Below are 15,345 nucleotides of genomic sequence, written 5' to 3' on the forward strand. Positions count from 1 at the left end.
CCCAGAGAGAGTGAGAGACAGAGGGAGGGAGCGAGAGAGACACTGCCCTCACACCTGTTCGCCGCGGCGAGAACGAGCCACGGCGTATTCCTTTGACGATTTGTGCAGAGAGAGAGAGAGGGGAGAGAGAGAGGAGAGAGAGAGAGGAGAGAGAGAGAGAGAAAAAAACCGACAGAAAAAAAAAGAGAAAGAAATAATAATAATTCTTTAAAAATCAGAGCATGGGCGACTGTGACCCCACTGGGAGCAGAGCCTTGTTTTGAAACGGCTTTTACACCCGGACAACAAAAAAGATCACCCTCCCCCCCACCAGCCCCCCACCCCACTCTTCCTCCTCCTCCCCACCACTAATTAGCTCGGATGCATCATGTCGCGGTGGTGCAAGCGCTATGGTGGCTCCGTAGCCAGGACGTACACGATGTAATTAGAGACGGGATGGTGAGGAGGGAGAGGAGGGGTGTCAGGGTGAGGAGGGAGGGAGAGAGGGAGAGTGTGTGAGTGCGGCGCGGCGGCTGGGAACGGCTCTGCTCGCCGACTGCGCTGTCGGCTACAGCGCTGGGCGCTGCCGCCGCCGCTGCCGCTGCAAGCTCACTCCGCCTGCCCGGGCTGGGGTGCTGACACCCAACCACACACCCACTCATCCCATGGACACATGAACCCAGCCAAATACGCAGGCACGCACCAAACACCCGCACGCAGCCAGCCAGGCGCCCACCCACCCACGCAACCACCCACACAACCACCCACACAACCACCCACGCATGCACCCACGCATGCACCCACCCACACAACCACCCACGCTTCCACCCACGCTTCCACCCAAGCATGCACCCACCCACACAACCACCCACACAACCACCCACGCATGCACCCACCCACGCTTACACCCACACAACCACCCACACAACCAACCACGCTTCCACCCACCCACGCATGCACCCACCCACGCATGCACCCACCCACGCTTCCACCCACACAACCACCCACGCTTCTACCCACGCACCCACCCACGCATGCACCCACCCACGCTTCCACCCACGCATGCACCCACCCACACAACGACCCACACTTCCAACCACCCACACAACCACCCACACAACCACCCACGCACAGGACACGCGAGCGCACGCAAGGGCCAACTCGGTCCGAAAGCGCGCACAGCAAAGAGTGATTTGAGCAAACGCACACACAGACGCACACGCACGTGTACACCCACCCACCCACACACACAGACACACACGTCTACACACACAGACACACACACACACACCTCTACACACACAGACACACACACGTCTACACACACAGACATACACCCACATACACACACAGACACACACACACGTCTACACACAGACACACACACAGACACACACACGTCTACACACAGACACACACAGACACACACGTCTACACACACACACCTCTACACACACAGACACACACACACGTCTACACACACAGACATACACCCACATACACACACAGACACACACGTCTACACATACACGTCTACACACACAGACATACACCCACATACACACACAGACACACACACACGTCTACACACACAGACACACACACACGTCTACACACACACACGTCTACACACACACGTCTACACACACGTCTACACACACACACAGACACACACGTGTAGATTGTGTGCGCGTTGCGGCCCCCCGCGCCGTCATAGCCAATGGGACAGGGCGCGCGGGGGGGGGGGGGGTGAATGTGCATGGGGTGGATGGAGGGGGATAGGGTGAAGTGAGTGGGTGGACGAGCTGATGAAGGGGGGAGGTGAGTGGGTGGAGGGGAAAGTGTGCGGCGGGTGAGTGGATTGTTGCGGGAGAGATGGCGCGCGGTCAGAACAATCGATTATCCCCGGGACCTTCCTCGGCAGTCGCGAGAACTTGGGGATCGGCTCTAAGCGACGTGGCGATGCGCGGGACGGATACGAGCAAAAGGCACCCTCCCTCCCTCTCTCCCTCTTCACCTCCCCTCCCTCCCTCCTCCCTCGCTCATCGCTCCGGCCAGAGAGCCCCCCCCATTCCCCTCCACCCACCTCGCCCTCCCCTTCCCACATCAAAACCCAACCACCCCCCCGTGCACCCCCCGCCTCTAGAGCCCCACAGCATCCCATCCCACTCCCTCCCACCCCCGTCAGTCCCTACTCCCATCCGTCGATGCGAGGAGCCGCCCCGGGACCGATTCGCGACTCGCGCGCGGCGCGGTCTGCGCTCGAAGTGTCGCGCGGACCCCCCACCCCACCCCACCCCAACCCGCCCTCTTCCCCCACCTCCACACCCCCCCCCCCGCGAGGAGCAGCGCGGGGAGGATAGCCTGCTCCGCGCGGCTTACAGAACAAAACCGAGAGCATGTGTTGCATGCATCGCTGGCGCGCGCGCGCGGGTGGGTAGGTGGGCGCGTGCCTGTCGTAAACATCACCACGAGGGAGACAAAGGCGGCCGGGCGTGGTGTTCGCCACCCACCTCGTGCGCCGTGCCGGCCTTCATGGGGGTGCTTACTCGCTAAAAAGCACTTGCCCCAAAAGTCTGTTCAGGCTACACGGGGGGTCTTTGTCCGTATGTGAGTGGGCGCGCGCGCGCGTGCGTGCGTGTGAGTGGGCGTGCGTGTGGGTTTTGCGAGTGGCCCGAGTGCGCGCGCGCGTGTGTCTGTTCGTATGTACGTGTGATTGAGTGTGTATGTGTGTGTGTGTGTTCCTATGTACGTGTGATTGAGTGTGTATGTGTGTGTGTGTTCGCATGTGAGTGCGCATGCGCACAGCAGCGCATGCATTTTAATAGAAAAACACGCGGCGGTTGTCACCTGTTGGCTGTGTTCACAATCAGAGCGCCACGACAACACGAGCAGCACATCACCACCATCAGCACCGCCATCACCATCAACCACATCCACCACCATCACCACCGCCATCACCATCAACCACATCCACCACCATCACCACCGCCATCACCATCAACCACATCCACCACCATCACCACCGCCATCACCATCAACCACATCCACCACCATCACCACCGCCATCACCATCAACCACATCCACCACCATCACCACCGCCATCACCATCAACTACATCTGTCACCACCGCCATCATCAGCATGACCACCGTTATCACTACCATCACCACCATCACCACCATCATCACCACCATCAACCACCGCCATCAATCACCGCCATCGCTATCATCACCATCACCACCGCCATCACCATCACCACAATCACCCCCCTCCCCACACAATCGCCACCATCACGAACATCGCCACCATCACCAACGTCACCACCATCAAATGTGCTATTTCCACGGCGTTTTAATGCAACAAAGCGCGCATGAAACACAGCCCAGTGAGTTAGAGCGGCAGTAAAGCAGACGAGAGACGGGGGGGGGGTGCTTCCACGGGCTAAGTGGAAGATGGGGGGGGGGCGACGGCTGAGAGGTGGCGGGTGGCCAGAGGGGAGGGGAACCAAATATGTTTGGGGGGTGCAGGCGATGATGGTGATGGTGGTGATGGTGGTGATGGTGGTGGTGATGATGGTGATGGTGGTGGTGATGATGGTGATGGTGGTGGTGATGGTGATGGTGGTGATGATGGTGATAATGGTGGTGATGATGGTGGTGATGATGGTGATGATGGTGGTGATGATGGTGATGATGGTGGTGATGATGGTGGTGATGATGGTGATGGTGGTGGTGATGATGGTGGTGATGGTGGTGGTGATGATGGTGATGATGGTGATGGTGGTGGTGATGATGGTGATGGTGATGGTGGTGATGATGGTGATGATGGTGGTGATGATGGTGGTGATGATGGTGATGGTGGTGGTGATGGTGGTGATGGTGGTGATGATGGTGACGATGGTGATGGTGGTGATGGTGGTGATGATGGTGATGATGGTGGTGATGATGGTGGTGATGATGGTGATGGTGGTGGTGATGATGGTGGTGATGGTGGTGGTGATGATGGTGATGATGGTGATGGTGGTGGTGATGATGGTGGTGATGGTGGTGGTGATGATGGTGATGATGGTGATGTTGGTGATGATGGTGATGATGGTGGTGATGATGGTGGTGATGATGGTGATGGTGGTGGTGATGATGGTGATAGTGGTGGTGATGATGATGGTGGTGATGGTGGTGGTGATGGTGGTGATGGTGGTGATGATGGTGGTGATGATGGTGATGGTGATGATGGTGATGGTGGTGGTGATGATGGTGATGGTGGTGATGGTGGTGATGATGGTGATGGTGGTGATGATGGTGATGATGATGGTGAGCGGCATGACGATTCGCCCATCCCACTCATAGGGCGCCGTGGTGGCGAGATGTTAACTACCTCGCCCGGTACACAGGAGGTCGTTGGTTCGATCCCGATCCCCACCCTCGTATGTTTTTTAAGTGTGCATGTTTTCTCTCCCCATGGTTGCTTTGGGTTTTTCTCCCCCCCTCCAGATTTAGAAACACGCGTTCAGAACATTTGGCTGCCGCTCTGTATTACCACATGATACACCACTTCGTTTGAGCTATCATTTGTGGCCAGGTTGCATCTGAAAAATAGCTCTGTAGCTCACCGGGCCTCACATGGTAAATATATATTTTTTAGTTTCGTTTAAATAGTGGTGAAGTATGATCCAATAGCCCCCGCGCACTTCCCGAAGCGAATCGATACCATATATGGCCACGTGCGTTTCACGGCAGGTGTGTGTACAGTATTGACAGGTAAGGTGAATACTGGGCCAAACGATCACACGCCCGTGTAGAAGACACAACTCAGTCTATATTCCAAATAAATATACACAGAATAAAAAAAACAAAGATTTGACGTTTCGGGTGAGTGACCATCTTTAAGATGTGTGTGTGTGTGTTATTCAATCAATGATTCGCAACATCGATTCTTTCTTTCCGTCTCGGCAAGATAATACATTTCTATTAATTACCCACGATTGCTAAAATCAGAAACACACAGGCACCCGCTACATACATGTCCTGGTATACACATCACACGCGCAACAACTGTTGGGGCAAGTGCTGTTAGCGAGCACCTATTAAGTCCATAACGGCGCACGAGGGAGTGGATCTCCTCCCTCCAGGGTCGCCCGCGGCCGTATTTGTCTCACCACTGCTGATGTTTATGCATCGCACCCAGCACTTATTTCAAACCCATGCGGCCTAGAAGCGGCCCAGGATAAGCGATGAGACTCGGACACCACAGAGCCACTGATGTTAGCCCTCTCTGGGAATCCAACTCCGGTGGTCGGATTCGTTCGTTAACGTAGCACGCTAACTGCTGTGCCACCGCTCCCTCTAGACTAGACAGACAGACACACACACAGGCAAGACAGCACACGCAGCTGTTGTCAGATAGAGAACACGGCGCTCCCAATCGGCACCGGGGCCTGTCCACAGCGCGGTGATGCATTTGATGTTTAGATGCCGCGCCAGATATATTACTTATTTGAGGCTGAATCTACCTAGAGGAGGCCCAGGACAGGACAGACACAGTACTGGTCCGTGCGTATGTCCTGCAAAAACACCCAGGGGCGGACGGGGAGGAGATGAGTCGGTAGATGAGAGACCGTGCTTCTCTGCGAAAATCAAGCACGTGATCTGGTGGCGATGCTGCTGCTGCTGAGTTTATCGGTGGCGCACAAAACACAATTAACTAACAACCCCAACACGCCCGTCAGTAACAACACCGTCGCCTTGAAAAAGGAAAGGACGCTAGAGGCGCCGTTTCCGGGAATGGCCACGGGCTACGAGGAAAGGGGCCATCGCCAGAGAGGTCGCCAATTTATATTTTGCTCCCCCCCCCCGCCGCCTTATGTAGGGCCACGGCGTTATCGACGATCGCGTTGAGTCTCTGCGTCTCGGTGCGGGCCAGCTGTCTCGCTCCGTGACACTGCGCACTGCGATGCCTCCAGGCAGACGTCGCTGGAAAATCCGACCCATACCCAACCTCCTCCTCCCCCTCCCACCCATTAGCGAGGGGGGGGGGCGAGAAATTGGACATTGAGGGCTGGGGGAGTGGACCAACCACGTTACGCCACTGCTGTGACTCAAACATTTATCACGTGACCCATAGACTGCAAAGAGACCCATAGACTGGCATAGCTTCTATCCAGCGGTGTACAGGCGGTGCGACTGCACAGGAAGCCACGGGCCGAAGTAGCCCAGGCGCCGGGACTACGAAGAGAGAAGGGGGATGGGGGGGGCGTAAGTCGGATAGCGAGTGACCCCAATTTAGTTTCTTGGACCAGGACTCATCCCGACCACACTCCACCGCTGGCGCTCCTGCGTGCCAATTAGTCATGCTGCCGTCACGTCATCGGGACAATGGTCATTGCGGTCATCATCGTCAACATCATCGTGGCGTGATGGTGCTCAGTGGGAGTGTGCTTTACGCACTGTTTGTGAGCGTGAGTCTCCAGGGACGGCGAGATTGTCCCAGGAGTCGGGTTTGCGGGAGCCCTGCTCGCGCTGAGTGGGCACGAGTCTGCTTTATAATCGTTCATTAATTCCGCAACGGTGATTCGTGTAATCTGATAGATGCGACCAAGGCAATGCCACCATCACCACTATTGATGCCACAATGTTGTCTAGGTTTGTTGTCGTTGTTATGAAGCGAGGTTCATTTAAAACTGTATTTCTTTAAATGCATCCCATTCACCGTGCTCTGAAATGAGCACGATCGATCGCACGCGGGTCCACGAGCCACCGTCAGCCTCGAGTGAACATCTAAACCATCTCCCCCTCCACACTTCACCAGCCCGCAGTGACCAGCGCGGTGAAGTATAGTCAAATAAACCCCGACACCCAGGCGGGGTGGGGAGCCCTTCTTCACTCAGCAATGTGTTGACCAAATCGCTGTCACGTGTCCATGATTCGTATCCAATGCGATTCAAATGTTGCGAAGAAACCAACAATGAGGGGTGGCATCTCCAGTGATCCGTGGCCCAGAACTAGTTACCGTCTCAAGCTGCAGCTCCACTTCCTCTTGGGGAGCATTGCTGAGACGACCCATCTCAAATTTGAGCTCTCCCACGCAGAATCAAAAAAACATTTGTTTCGTCTGCAGGAGGAATCCGACGGGCTATGAAGCTCTTTGTCACAGACGCACAGTCACGTCGCGTTGCATTGATATGGCTCAGACGTCCCGTCGCGGGGGGGCAGGGGGGTCATGAGCCCCCCCCCGCTCCTGCTGAAGGTTTAGTATCCTTCTAAACACCGATAGGCAAGTCGACACAACGTTGGTGCAACGCGTGACGCTAACAGCGGGCGGTGGTTTGTCGCCGCGTTTCGGCCGAACAATCGCCGGTAGAAGACAGAGGCGCGGCCCCCGCAACTGCCTTGCTCTCGCCACTGCTGGCGGCGGTAAAGGGCTTCCCGGTAGAGGGAGCTCTAGCAGTGGTTGCACTGTACACGGGCATCACGGGGCCACGTTGCAAGCCAAGTCCAGCTGCCTGCACCACCACCACCACCACCCCCGTCGTGTCGCCTCTGGTGTGGGTGGCGGGCTTGGGTGCGTGTGGGGTTCCTGGCTACCACGAAGCATCTCTCGCCAAGTGACCCCCCCCCGCCCCGCGCGACGTGAGAGTGGGTGACGCTGAATTAGCTGGAGGACTAATTGGTTAATAATTACGGCGCATTGTGTGCGCGCGTGTCTGTGTGCGCGTGTCTGTGTGTGTGTAGTGGCGGCCGGGCGTGGTGCTGGCCACCCAACCCCTCATGCGCCGTGCCGGCCTTCATAGGTGTTCGCTAACAGCACTTGCCCCAACAGTTTGCGAAGGCTATACGGGGGATCTTTGTCTCGCCTTTGTGTGTTTTTGTTGGGAAGGGCGGTGAAGCGGTTAGCGCTGCGCTGCCAACCCGGCGACCAGAGATCGATTCGCGATCACGACCTCCCAACACCAAGTGACGATGATCTGATACCGGCCCTGGGCCTCCTCTAGGTCGACTCAACCTCAAGTGAGGACCTGTTGTGGCGTGTGAAAATCGCCACGAGGGAGACAAAGGTGGCCGGGGGTGGTGCTGACCAGCCACCCGCCCCGAGCGCCGTGCGGGCTTTCAGAGGTGCTCCTCGCTCCGAGCACAGCTTATAAAGAGCACAGCTTATAAAGAGCACAGTTTATAAAGAGCACAGTCAGCTCCTTCTGTCCCCACTTATAAATTGGACGTCCTTGTAAAAAGAGCTGCTTAGCTCAGTCGTCTTTACCAGCTGAGTCTGAAGTCTTCAGTCTGAACCCTCTGCGGAGGCTCTCTCCGCGTGCGGGATGCTGCCGTGTATCGAGGGGAGTGGCGGTGTAGCGGTGAGCGCGTTGCGCCACTAACCTGACGACCCGGGTTTGATTACCGCTCACGGCCTCCCAACACCTGGGTGACGATGATCTGAACCGATTCTGGGCCTCCTCTAGGTCGACTCAGCCTAAAATGAGTACCTGGTGCGAGGTGTAAACATCGCCACTGGGGAGACAAAGGCGGCCGGGGTGCTGGCCGTGGTGCTGGCCACCCACCCCCTCGTGTGTCCATGCCAGCCTTCATAGGTGCTCGCTAACAGCACTTGCCCGCTACAGTCTGTTGAGGCTATACGCTGGGGGGGGTCTTTGTTTTTGTCGATGTGCCCATAGCAGGGGTCACAAGCCGCGCTGGTCTCCAGCCCGGCTTGTGCTTCGGTGGGTGGCCACCACCGCCACGGGCTGCTCCGCCAGGCCAGGGCGAGGCGCGGGCCATGGGATGGCAGTGGTCAGTGTGACCCCCCACCCCACATCGGGTGGGGGAGGGGGTGTGTCCGGGTTCTCCGGTACCGCTCGCACGAAGTCAAACTCCCCCGCACGGCACTGGGCAAACAACCCCAAATACGCCCAAACACCCCCCAGCAAACACCGCCCGCGAACATAGTCGTTAGACTCTTTGGGTTCGCTTCTGGGTTCATAATTGGTCGTATTATAATAATACATTCGTATAGGGTTCGTAGGGCGAGGGGACTACCTTTGATCTACGGGGCCACCAACAACAATGCGATAGGTAAGAAACGTTGGGGCTAAGATGCGATTGAAGACGCTTGTTTGAAGACAGCCACGCGCGGAGTTTATTTTCTCGCTCGATATTCTTCGGAATGCTGCTCGGCTGGCTCGGGGGCATGGGCTATCGACGTAAGGCACTGCCACGAGAGTACGAGGAACGCATCTCTATAACAACCCCGCTTTATTGTAGGCAAGTTTTTTTTGTTACACACCACCGCAGCGTCGTGAGAACAAAACGCGGCGGGGTGGATGTTGGCTTGGCTGCTCAAATAATTCCCGGAACCGCGGTGTTTCCCAGCTCTCTTCCGGCTGGCATTGAGCGCCGTTCATCGGCAATGTGGACGAGGGAAGTTTTCATCCTGGATTTGAGCATGGAGTCGACAGCACGGGGGGCGGGGCGGGGGTGAGGGAGTTGCGTAGTTGGCACGGGGCTTTGACAGGAGGCGTGACATTAACAAATACCCGCTTTCCCATGAAAAGGGAGGTATTTTTTCCCCCGTCTCAATTGGCTCCTCTCGCCTGCACGCATGTTATAAATAAACGACTTTAACTGATTGATTAATGGAATCTTCTCCGATAGTCTCGCGCGTATGACCCGTACGGGAAGCGCGTGCTCAGAATGGCGAAATCCACGTTTCACTCCGCAGTCATTCACAAAGCCCCGGTGTGAACAGCTCACATTGTTCATCAATGCGGTTTGGAATTAATGGGAGCCAGTGGGGTGTGTGTGGGGGGGGGTCTCCATATGTTGATGAGCGCGCACTCTGTCCGTGTGTACGCGTGCGGCCGCTCTGTAAACGCCACGACTGGAGGATGACTCCGCTCGCCGTGTGTGGACACGGGATTGCTTGACAATCCCACGTTGGGTCAGTGCTGTTCGGTGGTCGCGGGGAACGCAGACGTGGGAGCATGGCGCTACTAGACAATTGATATTTCGCTCGTCCCACTGTTCACTCCGCGGCGCCATGGCAGCCTCGAACGTACACGCCGCTTGTGTGCGAGCGTCACCCATCCAGGCAGCAGTCCAGGCTCAACATCTCCGCTTAGCTTCCGAGAGCCGACACGGGAGACCCGGGCTCATGCGCCGGTTGACTCGTTCGCTCGTGTATCGGTGCGCACACGCCGCGCGCGCGTGAGCAGACGGGCGCATTGCTCTCTCTGTGTGCGCGCGCGCGCAATGAAGTCGCGATTCAAATTAGAAGGCATGCGCTTTGAGCGCGGAGGAGCAGAGAGAGAGAAGAAAAGGGTAGGGGGGGGGGGGGTTGGGGGTGGTGGGAATGGGGGGGAAGCGTTTATATATTGACGATGACAAGTCCAATCTCAGACGCAAAATACATTTTTTTCTGTGGGTCCGGGCGGGCGCCTGAATGCGGTGCAATTAGAGCGAGCGTGCGGGGCCAGTCTTCGGACTTGACACCTCCCAGAAGGGGGGCTCTGATAATGATTTCGGAACCTGATTAGCATTATGTCTTATTAGGCGCGGAGAGAGAAAGTTGTTGTTTGCAGGGAGCGGGGATGGGCGCGCGGGCGACGTGGCGAGTGTAAGGCGGAAGCGTTCATCAGCCGCCTCCCACCCCCTCTGCTTGCTGGTCGCGGTGCCCGCGGTGCGCGCCGCTCGGACAGACGACGTCGCGCACCGCCCGAGGCCCCGCGCTGTGCGCGACGACGCGGGGCCGGCACCGTCCCGGACCCTGCTGAAGTCCGCTGGGAGGATCGGCAGCCCCACCGCCCCCCCCCCCTCTCTCTCGCTCTCTCTTTTCTTTTTTTTCCTTCACGAGGAGACCTCGATATTTTAGTAAATGTCACGCCGTCGGTCAAACATCCTCGGTCAATTTCGCTCGCTGCGAGGTATCTGCTGCTGCCGCTGCTGCCGCTGCTGCCGCTGTGCTCCTGAACTCACCGCCCCTCTCCCGCAAACCACCCGACCCTCCCTCAGGCGTCCGTGCTGTCGACTGCTTGTCCCTGTCCGAGACCAATTGTTTTTTTTTGCTATTCTCCCTTTGCTTCATTTATCCCGGAACAGTCCGGAACGCTGTTCCGGGGATGAATTATGCTGGTGCCTCTCGCCCAATGTCGCCTTGCTCAACCTGCTCATAGGTTTAAACAAAAAAAAGAATGTAGGGCGAAATCATGTCGGACTATATGGATATACTGTACGTATCTTGCACTCTAGTGGTAGTGCCTAACGCCAGTAATCGTAATCCAATTCATCCCAGCAGCGTTCAGGAAAATGCACGTGAGAATAGGAGCACTTGTTACAAATAACGCGCGCGCGCGTGTGGGCGAAGCTCACAACAACGAGCCGACTGCCGGGCGCATAAAACACAGCAAGGTGGCAACAGCGTGGGAGTACAGACGGGAGCATCTGCCGGTAATTTGAGTCATGTGACCAATAACAAGCGGGTCCGTCCCGTCACCTGCTGCCAGCGAACCTTCGACACGTCACGTGACTTCAAAGCGCACCTAGCCTGGCACAGGCGCCGTGGCGACGCTGCGGCCACTTTAGTGACGAGAAGCAATTGAGCGTTGTTGCGTGAATTGTGAAGAATGGCGAGACTCACTCTCTACCGCCTTCGGGCCGCGAAATGATTGTCGCGGTTCATGGCCAGACATCGCAATGGATCAGGAAGGGGGGGGGGGGTTTACAGGGAGGGTGGATACGTTCTCTGAGGCTGTGCGGCCGAGTCCACTCACGGGAGCCTCCTGGCTCCTTGAGGCACACGGGGCCCCCGGCACCTGGAGAGGGCCTCTCCAGGTGCTGGGGGCTACACTCAGGATGGCGTGCTTCTCGTCACAACTGGAAGCCGCACGCCTGCAACACCTGGCAAGACCTGGTGGAGGTCCTCCCCACACCCCCCCCCCCCATCCAAGAACTAACCAGGATCAACTCTGCTTAGCTTCAAGATGGACAAATTTGGATCGTTGAAAAATATATACATTTTCGAGATATCCATGTTTGTGGAGCATGCATTAAATTTGCCTTTCATCGTTGTCAGACGTGGTCTCTCCACTGCTGGAGTAAATCGAGCGTTTACACGCACAGCCCGTTTCGTCAACCTCCCACGTCTCGCAAGTCGTGAGAGATGTCAGGGCCATACTTCCCCACGCCGGTCAGTGCGGACTGGCGTCGGTGGAGGGGGGTGCAGAACGATGGATGCAGTGGCGCCGGAGGTCACGCATCTTCTCTTCCGAGATCTCACGAGATGGGGGGCGCGTTACGGGCGATTTGGGAACGCGACTTATTTGCCTGTATACGTGACGTGACTGTAGCCGTGTGTGCGCGTGTGTTTGTATGGGTGGCGGTAGTGTAGCGTTTAACGACCAATAATACAGGGTTTTTTGGGGGGGTTAGATCGCGAAAATATAAATGTGTCGTTCGACCCGCCACCACGCGACACATCCAATTTGTAAGGTTTGGAGGAGGATTTATCTACAAATCTGGCTGTCGCCTGATGATGCCGATTGTAATTACTGGCGAAACGTCGTACTCAGATTGTAAATGTTGTGGATTTTCTCTCCAACACACCGGTGTGCTGAACTCGTAACGGATTGGCACATTCTGTTTCCGTGACAAACCTCACTAATTGGCTGTGGCGGGTTTAACACATTTATATTTACGCGATATAACGCCAAACAACTCTATTATGGGTAGTGTAGCGGTTAGCAAGCTCTGCTACGAAGCTGGCGGACCCAAGTTCGATACCCGCTCATGGCCAACACCAGTGACGATTATCTGAACCGGCCCTGGGCCTCCCCTAGGTCGACTCAGCTTTAAATTATTAGCTGGCGCGGTGTGTGAAACTTTAGCACCGGGGAGAGGAAGCCGGCCGCACGTGGTGCTTGCCACCCGCCCCCTCGTGTGCTGTGCCGGCCCTCATCGGTGCTCGCTGCCTCAAGAGTCTGTTAAGGCTATAGGGGAGGGTGGGGATCTTTGTCTTTGTACATTTGCACGTGAGCCTGCGTGAGTATGTTTATGCATGTTTGTACTTATGTATGTACTATGTATACACACGTGAATGCATGCGCGCGCACACCCGTGCATTCACGTGTACGCACGCGCGCAAACATGCACGTATCATACATGCGCGTGCGCGTGCGTGCACGCGCGCTGCCGGAACACACAAAGCCCGAAGTGCGCGCGGGGGCGGCGCTGCGCGGATCCGTGACTCTGCACACGTGACTCTGCACACGCGTGTGCGCGCGTGTGCATGTGTACGTACACGCCTCTGTGTCTGCTATGTGCATCTACAGCATGCATACATGTATATGTATGCATGCATGTGTATGTGCGTGTGCACGCGCGCGCCGGTCGCGGGACGCGGGGTCCGTAGAGGGCGAGAGGGGGGGTGTCATCTCGCGCTGCTGCCGCTGCCTGCATGAGAGGGGGGGTAGGGGGCTGAGCGGACCTTGGCAAATGTCACGGTCCAAAGTGTGTTTAGCAGGGGGGCCCGCGCTGTCTGCCCGCGCGTTTTGCGCCGAGGCGGCGGTCTGCGGGAAGAAGTGCTGACCTTTTTTTCAGTACCGCCTCGGGCCCGCACCGATGCGCTGGGGTAGTTGGGCTGGGTGGGGGGGCGAGGGGAGGGGGGTGGTTCGTGCGCGTGTATCCCTGAGTGTGTGAACGCGTGTTTCTATGGAATCGTTCGCGGCGTTTTTTTCCCCTCTCTTCCAGCCCTTACGCCCACACCAGAGCGCTTCGCTCGCTCGTTCTCTTCTCGCTCTCTCTCCCATCTCACTCCAAACGCACCCCCTCCCATCCCACCCCCGACCGTCCCCGCTCCACCACCCACCCACCTCCTCCTCCCCTCGCACTCTATGCTCGGCCACATTTCCCCCTTAAATCTCCGCGGCTGTTCGTGCGCCCGGCAAGAATGTCGACACGCGTGCGCAAATTGCAAATTAGTGGCGTCCAGGACGTTTTCCCCGAATTAGCGCAGGTCACGCACTCCGCGCGCGATCCCGTTGGCGACGCGCGGCACCTCCGCGGTGCCCGCGCGTCGCCGTCTCTGCTCCGCGGCGCTCATCGCCGTCCTCATCCCGTGGCTCAGGTCCGCGCAGCCTCAGCGCTCCCATCACCACCCCCTGCTGCTCGTACCTCGACCCCCCTCTCTCTCTCTAGGCTATGACTGCAACTCCGAGACACGGCGACTCCATAGCAACCCGCATCCCAAGCCGGCAGGGACGGGTCCCTCCGCGGCGCTCTATGAACCTCCTGCCACGCACACTCGCTCCCTCCCTCCCTCCCACCCACCCACCCGTGCCGTCCCCCGTCCTCCAGCCACCTCGCTCCACGCCCCGTGTCCCGCTTCTGCCTCCCTCCACCGCCACCCCTCCTCCTCCTCCTCGTGAGCCAAGACCCCCCCCGCCCCCCACCACAATCCCCGCAATCCAACCCAGCCTCACCCCCCGCAGCCAAACAACCCCCTGCCCTCCCTTCCCCTCCACCAGTATCACCCCCCCCCACACACCCCCACGCCCACGCGACCTCACTCCCCCTGCTACCCCCACCCTACCCTCCCTCCCTCCCTCTCCCCCTCTCCCACTCATCACCCCCTCCCTCCACCCTCACACCTGCCTGGGACCTCGTGCGGATCGCGGTGCCGCTCTCTGCTTTGTGGAGCCGAGGTCGAGTGCGCGGATTTTGGTGTCGTCCCGGTGGGGGAGCGGTGGCGCGGCGGTTAGCGCATTCTGGTGACGGCTGCGCACCTTAGGCCAACCGAGTTCGATTCCCGGCAACGGCTAATTGCAGTGAGTGATGGGCGATAATATTACTTAATAGTCCCGTCCTGTGCTTTCTCTAGGTCGACGCAGCCTTAACACAACATTACCTGGTGCGGTGCGTAGTAAACAACACTGGGGAGACAAAGGCGGCCGGGCGTTGTATTGGCCACCCACTCCCCGGTGTGCTGCGCCGGCCTTCGTAGGGGCTACTCGCTAGCAGCACTTGCCCCTACAGTCTGTGAAGGCTATACGGGCGATCTTTGCGTGCTTGCGCTCTTATTTAAATTGCGTCACTTGACCCTTGGCCACGTGGGTCCCGGTCCCGTGGCCTCCTCCCAGGGAGCCTTGAGCACGTCACGTGGGCCTCGGAGTGCACCTGGCCTGGCACAAGCGCAGTGGCTCTGTCAACACTGCGCTGCGGGTTGAATGGATCTGTTTGTAAACAGCCCCACACGGAGACCTTTGATACTTACAAAACGACGAGCACACACCACGTGAGTTCTAAGTTACGCGAACTGCAGGTCCTGTCAAAGCTAAGAGCGTGCGTGCCCTTCATATTTCTGATTTAACCCGCTACAATTAAATAT

General features: G+C 57.6%; 1 protein-coding gene across 2 annotated transcripts in view; it reads left to right on the forward strand.

Moving 5' to 3' along the window:
• LOC144932772 (nucleolar protein 4-like) overlaps positions 1 to 15,345 on the forward strand; it is a 141,692-nt gene that overhangs the window by 5,071 nt on the left and 121,276 nt on the right. The window contains exon 1 of one of the 2 annotated variants that reach the window (XM_078857217.1): positions 13,842 to 14,085. The exons of the other annotated variant lie outside the window; for it this stretch is intronic. Coding sequence (XP_078713343.1) covers positions 13,909 to 14,085 — 177 coding nt within the window. The 5' untranslated portion in view covers positions 13,842 to 13,908. Of the gene's footprint in view, positions 1 to 13,841; positions 14,086 to 15,345 lie in introns of those variants that run through there. 2 annotated transcript variants of the gene reach the window in all.

The sequence above is a fragment of the Lampetra fluviatilis genome, chromosome 5 (assembly GCF_964198595.1).
Source record: "Lampetra fluviatilis chromosome 5, kcLamFluv1.1, whole genome shotgun sequence".
In the NCBI taxonomy this organism is placed as follows: Eukaryota; Metazoa; Chordata; class Hyperoartia; order Petromyzontiformes; family Petromyzontidae; genus Lampetra; species Lampetra fluviatilis.